The sequence below is a fragment of the Pavona decussata genome, unplaced genomic scaffold (genome assembly GCF_977016875.1).
Source record: "Pavona decussata unplaced genomic scaffold, jaPavDecu1.1 SCAFFOLD_87, whole genome shotgun sequence".
NCBI classification, from domain to species: domain Eukaryota; kingdom Metazoa; phylum Cnidaria; class Anthozoa; order Scleractinia; family Agariciidae; genus Pavona; species Pavona decussata.
Window position 1 is genome coordinate 5,454,889 of NW_028145504.1, and position 21,024 is coordinate 5,475,912.

Below are 21,024 nucleotides of genomic sequence, written 5' to 3' on the forward strand. Positions count from 1 at the left end.
ATTTCCCTTCTGCTACGCGACTTAGACTTTCACTGGAAACTTTTGAAATTCTATTACGATAACGTAAGCTTCTCAATGACCTCTTTTCAGTCTCGCGTCGTGGTCTCAGACTGTCAAACAAAGCACGATTTTTTCGCCATGAACTCACCAATTTCCACCGTTTTTAATGTCAAGTGCTTCTTAGAAGTTATTCTTTCGATTTGCCGCTTCAAAATGGTGAAATTGCTGTTTGAAAAGGGCACACTTGAGTCCAGAATATGTTATAAACAATATGGCGCTACAATTTAATGCAGTTTTAATAAAGAAATCAAATGATGCGTTGACGTCACACAGGTAAGGGTGAGTGGGTCCCCTCCCTAGCGATATAAGCGACAAGAATGGATTTTGATTGGCCTGCTGTTGTTGAAGACAATCAGAACAATACATCCAGAGTAAGGGAAGGGAGAGTTTAATGAATAAATTAATGTACCGATTTGTAACTACGACGAAGACAAAAAAAATAAAGAAATTGACCCGTTTTTAGACACGGTATGCCCCGTTAGGGCATCCCGCGTAACAAGATGCCTGCTACACTGGCATTACGCGTAATGCTGAGGCTGATTCATTTATTCCAACTGTATGCTTCGCCGATTAATAAATCTATCCTTGCTAATGGAATAGTTTGAGTCACGAGGATCGCGTTACGTTGTTTTCCTTGTATTACGCGACCCAGACTTTCACTGGAAATTTTTGAGCTTCTCAGTGACCTATTTTCAGTCTCGCGTCGTGGTCTAAGACTGTCAAACAAAGCACGATTCGTTCGCCAGGAACTCACCAATTTCCACCGTTTTAAATGTCGAGTGCTTCTTAGAAGTTATTCTTTCAATTCACCGCGTCAAAATAATGAATTTTCCGTTTGAAAACGGCACACTTGAGTCCAGAACATGTTAACAATATGGCGCCAAATTTAATCCGGATTTGATAAATAAGTCAAATGATGCTTTGACGTCACACAGGTAGGGGTGAGTGGGTCCCCTCTCTCGCGATATAATCGACAAAAAAGAATTTTGATTGGCCTTCTTTTGTTGAAGACAATCAGGACAATACATCCCGAGTAGAAAAGGGGATAGTTTAATGAATAATCTAATGTACATATTTGTAGATACGAGGAACAAAAAAAAAAAAAGAAATCGACCCGTTTTTAGACACGGTATGCCCCTTCAGGGCATCCCGCGTAAAAAACAAGATGCCTGCTACACTGCCATTACGCGTGATGCTGGGGCTGATTCATTTATTCCAACTATATGCTTCGCCGATTGATAAATCTATCCTTGCTAATGGAATAGTTTGAGTCAAGACGATCGCGTTACGTTGTTTCCCTTGTGTCACGCGACTCAGACTTTTACCGGAAATTTTTTGAAATTCCATTACAATAACATAAGCTTCTCAATGACTTCTTTTCAGTCTCGCGTCGTGGTCTAAGACTGTCAAAGAAAGCACGATTCCTTTGCCATGAACTAACCAATTTCCACCGTTTTAAATGTCGAGTGCTTCTTAGAAGTTATTTTTTCGATTTACCGCTTCAAAATGGTAAAATTTCCGTTTGAAAACGGCACACTTGAGTCCAGAACATGTTATAAACAATATGGCACCAAATTTAATGCAGTTTTAATTAAGAAATCAAATGATGCGTTGACTTCACACAGGTAAGGGTGAGTGGGTCCCCTCCCTCGCGATATAAGCGACAAGAATGGATTTTGATTGGCCTGCTGTTGTTGAAGACAATCAGAACAATACATCCCGAGTAGGAAAGGGGAGAGTTTAATGAATAAATTAATGTACCGATTTGTGGATACGAGGAAGAAAAAAAAAAAAACAAGATGCCTGCTACACTGGCATTACGCGTGATGCTGGGGCTGATTCATTTATTACAACTGTATGCTTTGCCGATTGATAAATCTATCCTTGCTAATGGAATAGTTTGAGTCAAGACGATCGCGTTACGTTGTTTCCCTTGTGTTACGCGACTCAGACTTTTACCGGAAATTTTTTGAAATTCCATTACAATAACATAAGCTTCTCAATGACCTCTTTTCAGTCTCGCGTCGTGGTCTAAGACTGTTAAACAAAGCACAATTCCTTTGCCATGAACTAACCAATTTCCACCGTTTTAAATGTGGAGTGCTTCTTAGAAGTTATTCTTTCGATTCACCGCTTCAAAATGGTAAAATTTCCGTTTGAAAACGGCACACTTGAGTCCAGAACATGTTATAAACAATATGGCACCAAATTTAATGCAGTTTTAATTAAGAAATCAAATGATGCGTTGACTTCACACAGGTAAGGGTGAGTGGGTCCCCTCCCTCGCGATATAAGCGACAAGAATGGATTTTGATTGGCCTGCTGTTGTTGAAGACAATCAGAACAATACATCCCGAGTAGGAAAGGGGAGAGTTTAATGAATAAATTAATGTACCGATTTGTGGATACGAGGAAGAAAAAAAAAAAACAAGATGCCTGCTACACTGGCATTACGCGTGATGCTGGGGCTGATTCATTTATTACAACTGTATGCTTTGCCGATTGATAAATCTATCCTTGCTAATGGAATAGTTTGAGTCAAGACGATCGCGTTACGTTGTTTCCCTTGTGTTACGCGACTCAGACTTTTACCGGAAATTTTTTGAAATTCCATTACAATAACATAAGCTTCTCAATGACCTCTTTTCAGTCTCGCGTCGTGGTCTAAGACTGTTAAACAAAGCACAATTCCTTTGCCATGAACTAACCAATTTCCACCGTTTTAAATGTCGAGTGCTTCTTAGAAGTTATTCGTTCGATTTACCGCTTCAAAATGGTAAAATTTCCGTTCGAAAACGGCACACTTGAGTCGAGAACATGTTATAAACAATATGGCACCAAATTTAATGCAGTTTTAATTAAGAAATCAAATGATGCGTTAACGTCACACAGGTAAGGTTGAGTGGGTCCCCTCCCTCTCGATATAAGCGACAAGCATGGCTTTTGATTGGCCTGCTGTTGTTGAAGACAATCAGAACAATACATCCCGAGTAGGAGAGGGGAGAGTTTAATGAATAAATTAATGTACCGATTTGTGGATACGAGGAAGGAAAAAAAAAGAAAAAAAAAAGAAATCGACCCGTTTTTAGACACGGTATGTCCCCTCAGGGCATCCTTCGTAAAAAAGATACCCGACCGAAACCTAGACACGTCATGCCCTGCAGGCATTTCGTGTAAAAAAAATAGAAATCGGCCCGTTTTTAGACACGGTATGCCCCCTCAGGGCAATCCGCGTAAAAATCGAGAAAGCGTAAACAGAGCGAAAAAAGGCCAAATGAACGTAGCACTTATCTTGAACTATTAGAAGTCAAACAAATAGAAAAATACTATCGGCGCACAACTGAACTTTCGAGAACTGAATATTTAAAAAATAGACGAGAAGGGGTAAAAACTAATCTCTCGGAATAATATTAGTACATGTGACAATAAAAACGAAACAGCACGTTTGTCTGGCAAAAATTGTTATGCTTAAGTTATCACATGTTATCAGTTAACTTCACAACTTAAATGTTTTGTTTAAGTTAATAATTTTGATCTAAAATGGACAGTAATAATTCACATTTTTATTAAAAAATGATAGCTCAGTACATAAATTGAGCGAAAACTGTAATCTTGCAGGGTAATCAATGGATAGATGTTATAAGAAAGTGAATTCGAGCAATATTGTGACAGTGTAAATTACGTTACTTTTCGGTATGTAAATTACGTTACCATGTTTCAGGCCCTTTCCGGCATTGTTCGGGCAAAGCTTACCAATCAAAAAGTCTGTCACTAAAATCTTTGTAACGTTTATATTACTGGTACTGTGGACTCAAACTTCGCAGAAGTAAAGAAATAAGAAATGAAATAAAAATAGTTAAATTATTTACAGGTAAAAATAGGAATTTGGTTAAAGAATTGTAGGGAAATTATTCCTGTCATACTTCACTTAGCCCCAAATGACAAAAAAAAACGATTTTTTTTGTATTTATGTTATCTAAAAATGATAAGAATAAAACTTTTCAAGCCATCTATTTACTATCCCCGTTACGTTTCTCTTCAGCAGTCCTAGAAAAAACATGTATTTTTTTTGTCAAAGGGGGGGTCGAACATTTTTTCCTATAACTCAAAAACCACTTGGACGTTTCTTGTCCAAATTTAGGAAACGAAAATTTGAATAATAATCAATTCAAAAATTCTAGTGAAAAGTGGATCCGAAATATTTTTTTTTCAACTTTTCAAACTGCTAATGGTCCCTGTTACCTGAGAATGGGTGTAAACGCATTTTTATTTTTACGCTGGATAAAGCCAAAATAGCAACTTTAGCACCCGGGCTTTAACAAACTGAAAGCCCCTTTCGATGTTACAAAACGTGTAAAGAAGCCGTCGTTTGGATGCAGAAAGGAATTGCCACGCTAAAAACACCGGGAAAAAAAAAAAATTGGTCACGTGCTAGGCAACCAAAATCGTTCAGGGTGGGATGGTATTCGCACAAATACCCCTCTGTCGCCAAAATTCGTCATTACCACTGGAACCGCAAAAACTCCTTTGTCGCCAAAATCCATCATTATCTTAGATGTACCTCATGGTTACAAAATCGGACGTGTTTAGTATTAAAGAGAGTAATGTTTTATTTTGTTTGCGTGACATTTTCGGTCGAACTGCATCACGTTTATTGCAAATATGATGCCTTAGACTCTCAGCGAACCTTTTATCGTTCACCAGTCACCAAAGACTGAACTAACGTGCATGCTCAGATACTCCTAATACAACGGCGCCCAAGTAAACGCTCCCACAGCGTCTTGTTATTCATCAATCGCCACGGGAGCTGCAGTGTCTTTCCACTTTATAAACCCAGCTTCTTTCATTTAAAGCCCTTTTAAATCCTGGAAACACTCTCTTTTGTATCATGATATTTTGTCCATTGGCAATCACGCAAAACCACTAAAAGAATGAACGTTCACTTTGACCTTTGCGTTGCCTTCCAGTGCGAGTGAAGTTTATTTTCTTTTTTGCGTGTTTAATAAACAAATAACTGTAGACATAATTTGAAATAGCTCATTCTTTGGTCACTCACAGAGCGCTTTGATTTTGTCATTAAAGTTCTGTCCTATTCCAGTGATCATGAAATAGATTCGTTGAGTTAACTTTCTGTAAATCAGATGTTCTGTGAGGTTTGTCTTCTCCGCACGCGTCCCATATAGAACGCATGTCTTTTCGCACGCGTGTCATATTGCACGTTCTGCGTGACATTTTGCGATCGTGCGCTGTTACCAGTGAAAAAGCTGGACCATCTCTCATAGAAAGCCCAGAAAAAAAAAGGGGTATCAGGGTGGAAAGGTATTCGCACAAATACTCCTTTGTCGCCAAAATCCATCATTATCTTAGATGCACCTCATGGTTACAAAATCCGACGTGTTAAGTATTAAAGAGAGTAATGTTTTATTTTGTTTGCGTGACATTTTCGGTCGAACTACATCACGTTTATCGCAAATATGATGCCTTAGACTCTCAGCGAATCTTTTATCGTTCACCTGTCACCAAAGACTGAACTAATGTGCATGCTCAGATACTCCTAATACAACGGCGCCCCAGTAAACGCTCCCACAGCCTCTTGTTTGAATTAAGTTCGGCTCATGAAAAGTTCGGCGTCTGAACTGGGCCTTAGCTTCTCTCAACGTTTTGTAACATCGGAAGGGGCTTTCAGTTTTGCTAAAGCCCGAGTGCTGAATTTGCTATTTTGGCTTTATCCAACGTAAAACTAAAAATAGGCACCCGAAGGAGTGCATGTGGTTTCAGCTACCATAATGAAAAGTTATTGTCTGTGTTCGAGTGACCCTAAAAAAGGTCATTGTAAAAAAATGAAAGGGAATCTCTTCAAAGATCAATAAACAAGATGCCCCTCTAATGGCATTACACGGAATGATTAATGTAGCCCCAATTATTCCCCATTGTATGTTTCGCAGATATTTAAAAACTATCTTCCCTTGGTAATTGAAATAATTGTCTGAATGGTTTTATTCAGATATATTGCGTGATACTTATCGTTGCGTTACTAGGAATCATACCAGAAATAACTATGCCATAACGTCATGACCCTGCTGAAATGTTCTGGCCTCCTCTAGCTCTAATCCTTCGCGTTGATTATTCGATCTGTTTTTCAAAGCGGAGTTTCTTTGCGGTGAACTCACCCAATTTCCACCGTTTCAACTGTCGAGTACTACCTAGAAGTTATTATTTCGATTTACTGCTTGAAAAAGGTTTGTTTCTTCTCTGAAAACGGCAGATCAGAGAGCTTAAATTCATACATGTGGCCGCCGTTGAACAAAAACAACTTTTCGAAATGATGAGTTGCTTTGACGTCACACAGGTAGAGATAAGTGGGTCCCCTCCCTCGTGATATACGCGCCAATAATAGATGTTGATTGGGCTGTTTTTGTTCAAGACATTCAGAACAATAAATCCCCACTTAAAGAGGACATATTTTAATGCATAAATTAATTTTATTAAATAAATTATTTAGGGTAGAATTTAATCAAGGTTTAATGAATAAATCAGATAATGATTTGACGTCACACAGGAAGGGATGAGTGGGTCCCCTCTCTCGTGATATGTGCCGAATAATAGATTTTGATTGGCCTGCTTTCGTTGAAGACAATCAGAACAATACATCCCCACTAAGAGAGGACATATTTTAATGCATAAATTAATTTGTCGATTTGTGACTACGACAAAGAAAAAACAAGATGCCTGCTATACTGGCATTACGCGTGATGCTCGGGCTTATTCATTTATTCCAACTGTATGCTTCGCCGATTGATAAAACTATCCCTGGTAACGGAATAGTTTGAGTCACGACGATCGCGTTACGTTGTTTCCCTTGTGTTACGCGACTTAGACTTTCACCGGAAATGTGTGAAATTCCACTACGATAACGTAAGCTTCTCAATGACCTCTTTTCAGTCTCGCGTCGTGGTCTAAGACTGTCAAACAAAGCACGATTCCTTCGCCATGAACTCAACAATTTCCACCGTTTTAAATGTTGAGTGCTTCTTAGAAGTTATTCTTTCGATTTGCCGCTTAAAAATTGTGAAATTTCCGGTTAAAAACGGCACACTTGAGTCCAAAACATGTTATAAAAAATATGGCGCCACAATTAAATGCAGTTTTAATGAAGAAATCAAATAATGCGTTGACGTTAAACTGGTAAGGGTGAGTAGGTCCCCTCCCTCAAGATATAAGCAACAAGAATGGATTTTGATTGGCCTGCTGTTGTTGAAGACAATCAGAACAATACATCCCGAGTAGGAGAAGGGAGAGTTTAATGAATAAACAAGATGCCTGCTACACTGGCATTACGCGTGATGCTGGGGCTGATTCATTTATTCCAACTGTATGCTTCGCCGATTGATAAATCTATCCTAGCTAGAGGAATAGTTACGCGGGATGCCCTGAGGGGGCATACCGTGTCTAAAAACCGGTCGATTTCTTTTTACGCGGGATGCCCTGAGGGGGCATACCGTGTCTAAAAACCGGTCGATTTCTTTTTTTTTTTTTTTTTTCTTCGTCGTAGCTACAAATCGGTTCATTAATTACGCGGGATGCCCTGAGGGGACATACCGTGTCTAAAAACGGGACGATTTCTTTTTCTTCGTCGTAGCTACAAATCGGTACATTAATTTATTCATTAAACTCTCCCCTCTCCTACTCGGGATGTATTGTTCTGATTGTGTTCAACAACAGCAGGCCAATCAAAATCCTTTTTCGTCGCTTATATCGCGAGGGAGGGGACCCACTCACCCCTACCAGTGTGACGTCAAAGCATCATTTGGTTTATTTATCAAATCCGGATTAAATTTAGCGCGATATTGTTAACATGTTCTGGACTCAAGTGTGCCGTTTTCAAACGGCAATTTCACCATTTTGAAGCGGTTAATCGAAAGAATAACTTCTAAGAAGCACTCGACATCTAAAACGGTGGAAATTGGAGAATTCCTGGCGAAGGAATCGTGCTTTCTTTGACAGTGTTAGTCCACGATTGCAGACAGAGAAGAGGTTATTGAGAAGCTTACGTTATCGCAATGGAATTTCACAAATTTCCGTAGCCTCCCACGCACACGTTCTTAGGGGTTCGTCACGCGTTCCTGCCCTAAGAACGTCTGCGTGGGAGGCTAAAATTTCCGGTGATAGTCTGAGTCGCGTAACACAAAGGAAACAACGTAACGTGATCGTCCTGACTCAAACTATTCTATTAGCAAGGATTGTTTTATCAATCGGCGAAGCATACAGTTGGAATAAATGAATCAGCCTTAGCATCACGCGTAATGCCAGCATAGCAGGCATCTTGTTTATTCATTAAACTCTCCCCTATCCTACTCAGGATGTATTGTTCTGATTGTTTTCAACAAAAACAGGCCAATCAAAATCAATTCTTGTCGCTTATATCGTGAGGGAGGGGACCCACTCACCCCTACCTGTGTGACGTCAATGCATCATTTGATATACTTATTATAGACGGATTAAATTGTCGCGCCATATCGTTTTAACATGTTGTGGACTCAAGTGTGCCGTTTTCAAACGGAAATTTTACCATTTTGAAGAGGTAAATCGAAAGAATAATTTCTAAGAAGCACCCGACACGTAAAAGGATGGAAATTGGTGAGTTCCTGGCGAAGGAATCGTGCTTTGTTTGACAGTCTTAAACCACGACACGAGACTGAAAAGAGGTCATTGAAAAGCATACGTTATCGTAATGGAATTTCACAAATTTCCGTAGCCTCCGGCACGCAGACGTTCTTAGGGGTTCGTCACGCGTTTCTGCCCTAAGAACGTCTGCGTGGGAGGCTAATATTTCCGGTGATAGTCTTAGTCGCGTAACACAAGGGAAACAACGTAATGCGATCGTCGTGACTTAAAGTATTCCAATAGCAAGGATAGTTTTATCAATAGGTGAAGGATACAGTTGGAATAAATGAATCAGCCCAAGCATCACGCGTAATGCCAGTATAGCAGGCATCGTGTTTTTTTTTTTTCCTTCCTTGTAGCTAAAAATCGGTACATTAATTTAATCATTAAACTCTCCCCTCTTCTACTCGGGATGTATTGTTCTGATTGTCTTCAACAACAGCAGGCCAATCAAAATCCATTCTTGTCGCTTATATCGCGAGGGAGGGGACCCACTCACCCCTACCTTTGTGACGTCAACGCATTATTTGATATATTTATTAAAAACGGATTAAATTGTCGCGCCATATTGTTAACATGTTCTGGACTCAAGTGTGCCGTTTTCAAACGGAAATTTCACCATTTTGAAGCGGTACATCGAAAGAATACCTTTTAAGAAGCACCCAACATTTAAAACGGTGGAAATTGGTGAGTTCCTGGCAAAGGAGACCACGACGCGAGACTGAAAAGAGGTCATTGAGAAGCTTACGTTATCGTAATGGAATTTCATCAATTTCCGCAGATATTCTGAGTCGCGTAACACAAGGGAAACAACGTAAGGCGATCGTCGTGACTCAAACTATTCCATTAGCAAGGATAGTTTTATCAATCAGCGAAGCATACAGTTGAAATAAATGAATCAGCCCCAGCATCACGCGTAATGTCAGTATAGCAGGTATCTTTTTTTTTTTTCTTCGTAGCCAGAAATCGGTACGTTAATTTATTCATTAAAGTCTCCCCTCTCCACTCGGGATGTATTGTCCTGATTGTCTTCAACAAAAGCAGGCCAATCAAAATTCATTCTTGTCGCTCATATTGCGAGGGAGGAGACCCACTCGCCCCTACCTGTGTGACGTCAAAGCATCACTTAATTAGCACTGGATTAAACTTGTGTCGCCATATTGTTAACATATTCTGGACTCAATTGTGCCGTTTTCAAACGGAAATTTCACTATTTTGAAGCGGTAAATCGAAAGAATAACTTCTAAGAAACACTCGACATCTAGAATGGTGGAAATTGGAGAGTTCCTGTCGAAGGAATTGTGTGTTTTTTGACAGTCTTAGACCACGATTGCAGACAGAACAGAGGTCATTGAGAAGCTTACGTTATCGCAATGGAATTCCCGCAATCCCTGAGTAGCGTTACACAAGGGAAACAACGTAACGCGATCTTCGTGACCTAAACTATTCCATTAGCAAGGACTGTTTTATAAATCTGCGAAACATACAGTTGGAATAAATGAATCAGCCCCAGCATTACGCGTACTGCCAGTATAGCAGGCATCTTGTTTGAGTCACGACGATCGCGTTACGTTGTTTCCCTTGTGTTACGCGACTCAGACTTTCACCGGGAATTTTTGAATATCCATTACGATAACATAAGTATCTCAATGACCTCTTTTTACGCGGGATGCCCTGAGGGTGCATACCGTGTCTAAAAACGGGTCGATTTCTTTTTTTTTTTTTTTCTTCGTAGCCACAAATCTGTATATTAATTTATTCATTAAACCCTTCCCTCTCCTACTCGGGATGTATTGTTCTGATTGTCTTCAACAACAGCAGGCCAATCAAAATCCATTCTTTTCGCCTATATCGCGAGGGAGGGGACTAACTCACCCCCACCTATGTGACGTCAACGCATCATTTGATATTTTTATCAAAAACAGATTAAATTTGTGGCGCCATATTTTTAACATGTTGTGGACTCAAGTGTGCCGTTTTCAAACGGAAATTTTACCATTTTGAAGCTTTAAATCGAAAGAATAACTTCTAAGAAGCACTCGACATCTAAAACGGTGGAATTTGGAGAGTTCATGGCGAAGGAATCGTCCTTTCTTTGACAGTCTTAAACCACGATTGCAGACAGAAAAGAGGTCATTGAGAAGCTTACGTTATCGCAATGGAATTCCCGCAATTTCCCTTGAAATCCTGAGTAGCATAACACAAGGGAAACAACGTAACGCGATCTTCGTGAATTAAACTATTCCATTAGCAATGATTGTTTTATAAATCTGCGAAACATACAGTTGGAATAAATGAATCAGCCCCAGCATCACGCGTAATGCCAGTATAGCAGGCATCTTGTTAGTCTCGCGTCGTGGTCTAAGACTGTCAAACAAAGTACGATTCCTTCGCCAGGAACTCACCAATTTCCACCGTTTTAAATGTCGGGTGCTTCTTAGAAGGTATTCTTTCGATTCACTGCTTCAAAATGGTGAAATTTCCGTTTGAAAACGGCACACTTGAGTCCACAACATGTTAACAATATGAAGCCAAATTTAATCCGGATTTGATAAATAAATCAAATTATGCTTTGACGTCACACAGGTAGGGTTGAGTGGGTCCCCTCCCTCACAATATAAGCGACAAGAATGGATTTTGATTGGCCTGCTTTTGTTGAAGACAATCAGGACAATACATCGCGAGTAGGAGAGGGGAGAGTTTAATGAATAAATTAATGTACCCATTTGTGGATACGAGGAAAAAAAAAAACAAGATGCCCCTCTAATGGCATTACACGGAATGCTTAATGTACCCCCATTTATTCCCCATTGGATGCTTCGCAGATTTTTAAAAACTATCTTCCTTTCGCAATTGAAATAATTTAATGGTTTTATTCAGAGAGACTGCTTGATATTTTGTCATTGTGTTATTGGGAAACATACCGGAAATCACTCTGCGATAACGATTTTTATCATTGTGTTACTGGGAATCATACCGGGAATAACTTTGCAATAACGTCATGACCCCGCTGAACTGGTCTGGCTTCCTTGGCTTTGAATTATCAACACAGTGGCTATTCGTACGGCACCCGTACAGCGACTTGTATTTGCTATTCGTACGGGAGTCCGAAGATTTCATAGGATTTCTCTGTAATTCCTGATTCTTGCTTATCTAAATTATTATATTTACCTTTAGAACGAATAAGCGAATCCAGTGAGTGCCCTTTCTTTGAGCCAGATAAGTTTGTGTACTCTCTGCTTATTAAGGGAACGACCCACTCGCGACACTTAAAATTGTTTTGCGCTATATTCACGCACACGTCACGCGATTAGAAGAGACCGTACAGCGACTGGTATTTGCTATTCATTTGGGATTCCTATGAGTATCAGTAAAAGTTTAATCCGTCTTTAATAAATATATAAAATGATGCATTGCCGTCACACAGGTAGGGGTGAGTGGGTCCCCTCCCTCGCGATGTAAGCGACAAGAATGGATTTTGATTGGCGTGCTTCTGTTGAAGACAATCAGAACAATACACCCCGAGTAGGAGAGGGGTGAGTTTAATGAATAAATTAATGTACAGATTTGTAGCTACGAACAAGAAAAAAAAAACAAGATGCCTGCTATACTGGCATTACGCGTGTTGCTGGGGCTGATTCATTTATTCCAACTGTATGCTTCGCCGATTGATAAAACTATTCTTTCTAATGGAATAGTTTGAGTCACGACGATCGCGTTACGTTGTTTCCCTTATGTTACGCGACTCAGACTATCACCGGAGATTTTAGCCTCCCACGTAGACGTTCTTAGGGCAGGAACGCGTGACGAACCCCTAAGAACGTCTGCGTGGGAGACTACGGAAGTTTGTGAAGTTCCATTACGATAACGTAAGCTTCTCAATGACCTCTTTTCAGTCTGGCGTCGTGGTCTAAGACTGTCAAACAAAGCACGGTTCCTTCGCCAGGAACTCACCAATTTCCACCGTTTTTAATGTTGGGTGCTTCTTAGAAGTTATTCTTTTGATTCACCACTTCAAAATGGTGAAATTTCCGTTTGAAAACGGCACAGTTGAGTCCACAACATGTTAACAATATGGCGCGACAATTTAATCTGTTTTTAATAAATATATCAAATGATGCTTTGACGTCACACACGTAGGGTGAGTGGGTCCCCTCCCTCGCGATATAAGCGACAAGAATGGATTTTGATTGGCCTACGGTTGTTGAAGACAATCAAAAGAATACATCCCGAGTAGGAGAGGGGAGAGTTTAATGAATAAATTAATGTACACATTTGTAGCTACGACGAAGAAAAAAAAACCGAGATGCCTGCTATACTGGCATTACGCGTGATGCTGGGGCTGATTCATTTATTCCAACTGTATGTCTGGCAGATTTATAAAACAATCCTTGCTAATGGAATAGTTTGAGTCACGAAGATCGCGTTACGTTGTTTCCCTTGTGTAATGCTACTCAGGATTTCAAGGGAAATTGCAGGAATTCCATTGCGATAACGTAAGCTTCTCAATGACCTCTTTTCTGTCTGCAATCGTGGTCTAAGACTGTCAAAGAAAGCACGATTCCTTCGCCAGGAACTCTCCAGTTTCCACCGTTTTAGATGTTGAGTGCTTCTTAGAAGTTATTCTTTTGATTCACCGCTTCAAAATGGTGAAATTTCCGTTTGAAAACGGCACACTTGAGTCCACAACATGTTAACAATATCGCGCTACAAATTTAATCCGTTTTTGATAAATATATCAAATGATGCGTTGACGTCACGCAGGTAGGGCTGAGTGGGTTTCCTCCCTCGCAATATAAGCGACAAGACTGGATTTTGATTGGCCTGCTGTTGTTGAAGACAATCAGAACAATACATCCCGAGTAGGAGAGGGGAGGGTTTAATGAATAAATTAATATACAGATTTGTGGCGACGAGGAAAAAGAAATCGTCCCGTTTTTAGACACGGTATGCCCCCTCAGGGCATCCCGCGTAAAAAGATGCCTGCTATACTGGCATTAAGCGAGATGCCGTGGCTGATTCATTTATTCCAACTGTGTGTTTTGTAGATTTATAAAACCATCCTTGCTAATGGAATAGTTTGAGTCACGATGATCGCGTTACGTTGTTTCCCTTGTGTTACGCTACTCAGGGTTTCAAGGGAAATTGCGGGAATTCCATTGCGATAACGTAAGCTTCTCAATGACCTCTTTTCTGTCTGCAATCGTGGTTTAAGACTGTCAATGAAAGCACGATTCCTTCGCCAGGAACTCTCCAATTTTCACCGTTTTAGATGTTGAGTGCTTCTTAGAAGTTATTCTTTCGATTCACTGCTTCAAAATGGTGAAATTTCCGTTTGAAAACGGCATACTTGAGTCCACAACATGTTCACAATATCGTGCCACAAATTTAATCCGTTTTTGATAAATATATCAAATGATGCGTTTACGTCACACAGGTAGGGCTGAGTGGGTCCCCTCCCTCGCAATATAATCGACAAGACTGGATTTTGATTGGCCTGCTTTTGTTGAAGACAATCAGAACAATACATCCCGAGTAGGAGAGGGGAGAGTTTAATGAACAAGATGCCTATACTGGCATTTACGCGTGATGCTGTTCCTGATTTATTTCCATTGTACGCTTCACAGCTATCCTGCGATCATAACGACAATTGCTTTCGGAAAACGTCATGACCCGGGGCAGATTACACTATCTGACTTAGACGACAGAAATAATATTATTGTTGAAGACAAAAAGCTTTACTTAATGAAAACGTAAACTTTAAGTAGAAATTGACAGTCAGACTTTGAATTTTTTTTATGAAGTGGATTTCCAATAACGTTTAGGCATCAGTTCGACAAAGTCTGCAGCGCAGGTTTCCTGTCTCGTCGCACTGCGAAGCACAATCTGGTCAGCAGTCAATACCGCGAGCTGTCCACTTTCTATCATTTCAACTGTCGAGTAGTTCTTGGAACTTATCCTTTCGATTTATCCCTTCAAAAAGGTTAATTTTCTTTCTGTAAACAGCACATTTGAATCTAAAACATTAAAACGATATGATCGCTTGCTCCTTGTCAGTTCCAGGTACGTGACGATGTACTACATAGTTTAATTTCCTCTTCACGCCGTATTTTATCAAGAAGATAGCACAACTCACTGTATTAGAGCTGCAAGTTTCTCCACAAAGTCAGCAAAAAAAAAAACAAAACCAGACTGAGCAAATGCTTTATCCATGTGCACATACTTTTAAATACAGTAATTGTTTTTTTCTTCATCTATAGTTTTCTAAGATTTCTAGCACTTGTAAGTACTGCCGGGTACTACAGCATTGTGCAGCAGTAGTCTTGATTCCTGTAGCTGTCATATGTTCACATCTTCGTATAATGAGTTTCTTCAACGGAGGCCAATGAATGCTGATAATATGCATACCATCACTACCATAATCCATGATGTTACACTTCCCCATATCAAGAAATATCAGTTTGAAGCAGTTTTGAACGATGTGAGTTATGCCGACATCTCGTACAGCTTTGTATCCTTTTATATTCAAGTAGTTTAACTTAACACAGTGCTTCCCAATGTATTTTATTCCATTGTCTGTCACTGGACACTTTTCTTCACTGAGATACTTTAGGTTTGCAGAATTCTTTCCAAACTTGAAACTGTCGCCTGTGCCTTTTTCAATAGGCGACAGCGCGAAGGAGTACTTGCGCCAAACCGAACATTGGTACTTAAAGCACCCCTTCGAGAAGGGTTAGCTTGAACTGTCCTCAATTTATTTTTTTTTTAAAATCCCTTTTCTGAAGCAGTTCTTGTGGTCTTCCAAAATTCCTGAAGTCTCGTTTATTGTTGTTGGGTAGATTGATCCATGAGTTATGTTTGTCGTCTAAGGACCGGATCTTTATATTACATTTATTCAGGACGTTTATACTTGAGCATCTAATCATTACATCTTGCGCTAGTGACTGAAAAGAATAATGGCTGTAATCACTAATGCTGCTGGAATCATAAAGCGAATCTACTTCGTTCATTTACAAATTAATCTATTAGAAAATCTACTTGTATTCTGCATACTTGATAATACAATCCATCGACGCATTCAATCAAATCAATCAACTTCTAGAGCTCAACAAAACATCACAGTAAGGAGTCGAACGTTGATATAGAAAAAGTAAAAAGCCTTTTTGTATCCTACTTACTTGATAACAGAATCCATGAATGCATTGATGACAATACATCGGCACTCGGCTAGGAAGGATGGACGGGCTCCTTTCTGTGTCTCATCAGATCAAATTATATCAAAGATTTTAACATTATTTTTTGATTTAATGAATTATTTTCTGTATTGGAGACACGCAGTCTATTATTTATCAAATACGAAACGGTAAATGCGAAGTTTAAATTCGTATTGTTATTTTTATTGCATCATGATCAGAGTAGTACACATTGATTACTGAACTATCGATATCAAGTTTATTTGCTTTTCTGATGTAAACATGGTCTAGTAAACTACCTGAAATAAATGTAGGCATCTCTACAATCTGTAAATAATCCAAAGACTGCATTAATGATGAGAGTAGTTCCATGTCGTTGCTGCTAAAATAGTTAATATTGAAATCTCCTAAGATTATATCGATAGGATTGCTTCTAACTAAATAGTCAATACCATTAATAAGGTCAAGTATGTTTGAGTTATTTTTACGATAAATTAAAAGGAGAGAAATATTTAGGTGTGATCTATGGTTGTTAAATGTGAACGTAAACCTAACAGCATTTAAAGTTGGGTAGTATTCTTGATTTGTAACATGAAATTTTTTTTTGATGCATGTGGCTAAACTTGAGTATTTATCTGAATTATGATCATACCTATATAAGGAAAAAGGAGATAAATGATCTATAATATCTGAATCGTTATCATTAGGTAAAAGTTGAGTCTCAGTAAATGCTATAAGATCATTTTTCAATAGATTTACATCACATTTAACATCAGAACTATGTTTTCTTAGTGAGCGTATATTTAAAAGGCATAATGTTACAACTAAATTGTTATCTTCTATCTTTCGTTTATTTGAATGTGTAATATCTTTTAAATCTACTAACTTGAAACTTCTTAATCTATCATATTCATTATGTACTCTAAGATCTGCTTTTATGTGTTTAGTATTGATTTCTCCTAAAATATGAAGTCCTTGAAGTGAAGTTGACCTGCTTAACGCAACATATACTTGTCCATAGTTAAAAGATCTTTGTTTGTTCAAATGGAAACTTATAACAACATTTCGCAGTGTTAAACCCTGGACTTTATGAATTGTACATGCCCAAGCTAGGCTTATAGGGAATTGAATTCTCTGTACTTCTGGAGACGATGGTTTACCTGGTCGAACTTTTATTTTTGATAATACTTGTTCAATAGGAACAACAGCATTTTCTCTAGCAAATATACTACTACTGTTTTGTATTAAAGTTCTTCCTGCTTCATTATCACCAAACTTTATATAAACCACAGTTGGCTTTTGTGTTTTTTTATTGACATGAATCTTAACAACAGTTCCCATTTGTCCATTTATCAGTCTATCTGCAATATTAATATTTGTAGTAAGCATTACTCTAGCACCTTCTTTAATCTTCACTTCAAATTCAAGCCCTCCTGTTTCAGATCTCCCTCTCGATAATACTTTGTCAATATCTTGTTTTGTAACATTTGATGGATACTGGTCTGTAGCTCTAAGTACAAACAAAGGTGTAGATAATTGTAAAAGTTGTTTGTTGTAATGTTCATTAACAGGATCATTTTCTGCCCAGATGTGAAGTGCATTCAAGGGGTAATTGTTTGTTGATGGGACTAATACTCGAGAATTAATACAATTAAGATCCTCTTCAGTTTGTGAAGCTGTTCTAAATCTGTTTAAAATTTCGGCGAACTGCCGATCATTTTTCTGCCTCATAATGTCAGTCAATTCTATCATCGTGAAGACATGTCATGGATGACATAAATTGAAACACTCATTGTCGAATATTTTAAAAATAGGTTTCCTCCGTATAGGTGGTAGTTGATACAAATCTCCTACAGCTATAATACTTATACCAGCAAATAGTTTAGAGCTGGATGATCCAAAAATGTCCTTTAGCCTTTGATGTATATGAAGAAGACTAAAGTTAGAAACCATAGAAATTTCATCTATTATAATAAGCTTTAATTCCGACAGTGTAAGTCTCATTTGTGTTTTCTTTTGGTCAGACATTGCTGGAAGATTGTCACCGGTTTCTTTAGGGATAGCCAATGCTGAATGTATAGTTGTTCCGCCTATGTGTATCGCAGAAACACCAGTGGGCGCCATTAACAGTACTGTTGGCAGATCAGGATTACTTGTTGTCTGTCTAAATGTTTTAATTGCTGTCTGATACATTGTATTTATTACATGACTTTTCCCTGAGCCAGCATCTCCAGTCATAAAAAGATATATTGGGTTAATGTCGTAAGGTTTTAGAGAACGAAGATTTTTAACTTTGTTTCTACACCAGCGTAGCACACTATCATACGCAATACGCTGTTTCTCGTTTAACGACCTTATATGTTCACGTAATAGATCATCAGAAATTTCCCTTGGTTGAACATAACTTGTAATTGTTGCATTTGTAGACACTTGATCACTACTAGAATTGGAAGAAAGATGTGAAATAATTTGTTCATTAAATGATTCGTCATCACTTTCAACATTTCTTTGCATATCTAATTGCAAGTCTTCATTTTCTTGATCATTGAAAGAATCAAAGGAATGGCTAGAATTATTAACTTCACTATTTCTTAGGGCTTCTAATGCTTCTGTTATAGCATCTGCTTCAGCTTCAAATATTGTTCTTTTTTGTTCAACAATAGCTTGCACTTTCGGTTCATAAAATCTTGATGCGTATGTTTGTTCATTGCCAATGAGACTATCTTCATTACGCCATGGATAGTACAGCATAAGTAAGTGGTGAAAGTACTTTTCGGGTTCTTTTACTCTGTTGGGTTTATGATACCGTAATACAGCCTTAGTTTTTCTACATTTCATAACTTCGTTTGTGTTTATTAATCTTATTTTGGATGGTAAATAGTTAATGACATCTGTAGGAATTTCAGGTTGTGCATCGCTTGTTACACAGTCATTTTTGTATTCTTTGTAATAATATGCAGCAAATTCGGCTAGACATAAGTTATCAATAATTGGATTTTTTTAGGTCTGATGCTATAGCATTCTATTATATTGGATTTGTAAATATCTGTACTATCTTCATGTAACTCATCAAGTTCTATTTTGCTCTTTGCAACTCGAATTCTATTGTCAGGTAAATCTGTACTCACAAAAACTGTTTTAGGGAAAACTTTTCTCAACCAAAGTTCAGGCATACATCTATATACACATTCTTGTGAACTCACTTCTCTAGTAGAAAGAAAAGCCGCTCCTATTTTTCTCAAACTCTCTTTAATGGCTACATTTGAAGTCTTTGCTTCTTTTGCTGCATTGGCAATAGCCTGTGAACATTGTGTTTCATCCTTTGTGAAGTATGAGCAAACATAAGTTATACATTTGTAATGGTTAAAAACAGGTTGTAAGTCAACATTAGCCCTAAAACCTTTTATTCCAGCAACAAAATAATTATTGATAAAACAGCTATCAAGCGGTCTTTTAAGATACAGATCAAAATCAGAATCACCAGATATAGACAAGGCCCAGTAATATTGTTCTTCTGTAACACCTAATGAACTCAACAGTTTTTCTTCCGTTGTCTTAGGATTATACTGTGGTTTATTTGGGTTCAAGATTTTATTTATTTGTTCTTTTACTAAGCAAAGAATTTCATTTCTTCTTGTTAAAATGTCTCTTTTCAACTCTTCATCTAACTTTTCAGAAAGTGGTTCTGCTACTACTGTTCTCTTTGTGAAAAATTGTCCAAAATTAAATCTGCATGGAACATTAGTATATTTTCTACAACTCTTTGAGTGATTGTGCTTCTGATAAGTCTGAACTAAGGTAAATAATTGAGAATCTTTATGTTTATCTGGCAAATATGCTTGAACATGATCGTCTATATATTTTATGTAATCTTCTTTTGTTTCATTTGTTAACTTTGGGCAATCACTTGTCCATATTAGTGCATGTAAATGAGGTGATCCTCTCATTTGAAATTCAATACGTAAAGCATAATAAACTATTTTACCAATAGGATTTGCTTTGCTCAATAACACTTCAGTAAAAAATGTTTCTACTCTATACTGAAAATCCTTAGCAACAACAACAGGATTAGAATTAAGCATAGAGCACCTCTCATTGTAAGACAATCCTTCAATTTCTTCATCAGTTAAATTAAGTCCTTGTATTTTCCCAATAATTTGAAACAACTCAGGCCATCGAAGGTCAGCACAAGACAATGTCATGAACCATGTTGGAATTCCAAGTTGTTTTACCATCGCTATAACTTCATACATAAATTTTTGCCAGTATGGTGGTGTACCTGGAATTTGTCTTAAAAACAAGTAAGCCTGGTCTTGAAAGATAAGATTTTGAAAATTTGCACATTAGATCTTAAGAGCGCGTGCACACAAAAATCGAACATTGTGCGGCAAACTTTCAAATTTTGAAAATAGCTGAAACTTTGGCTATTAGTAGTCCATATTACGTTATTCATTGCTGTGTGGTTCATTTGTGAAATAACTTTTTGATTCGGCAGAAAATGACGAAGATTGATTTCATAGCCAGACACGAGAAAATTCGGGTTGAAAAATCAGTCATTTTGAAGCAACTCACTTGCCCTACTGATAGAGCTAGAAGACATCTATTTGTTATCAGCTTGTTTTACAACCTTTTCAGGTTTTATCTTTTAATTCCCATCAAGATCGATGGAGCTTGTAACACTGAGACCGACCAGAAAAAAAGAACCCGTTACTCTATAGAAATCGCTCGCTAAATTGAAAACATAATCTATCCTACTACTTTTATCACAAATCAAATGAAAATGTAAGAGTGAATTAAGGAGGAAATGGGCTTTCAACTAAAACAAAAAAATTTCCGGGGAAACTTAATCGTGCTCTGTGGAAGACCGCTCAAAATCTGACAAAATCGCAAAATCAAACCGAGATTGCGTGACGCACCGTGACAGATATTACAAACGTATTTCGGGAAACATTCAGACCTAACCGGATGAAAATACATTAATGACCTTGTTATTGTTGCTGATTTTTATCATTCATCATTTTGTTTGATCATTCAAGCTTTCCCTCGCTCCCTCGCCAATTTTCACGTAGCCAGTAGTGCCCATACTTGTCTCTTTACTTGGATGATT

General features: G+C 38.1%; 2 protein-coding genes across 5 annotated transcripts in view; one reads left to right on the forward strand and one right to left on the reverse strand.

Annotated features, from left to right (window-relative positions):
• The window catches only part of LOC146474996 (uncharacterized), a 108,458-nt gene that overhangs the window by 19,937 nt on the left and 67,497 nt on the right, over window positions 1–21,024 (forward strand). The gene's annotated exons all lie outside the window — the stretch shown is intronic.
• On the reverse strand, window positions 16,101–17,697 carry LOC146474998 (uncharacterized). The gene has a single exon (XM_085116867.1). It carries the CDS (start codon window positions 17,667–17,669, stop codon window positions 16,101–16,103), a length of 1,569 nt encoding a protein of 522 aa, XP_084972993.1. The 5' UTR covers window positions 17,670–17,697.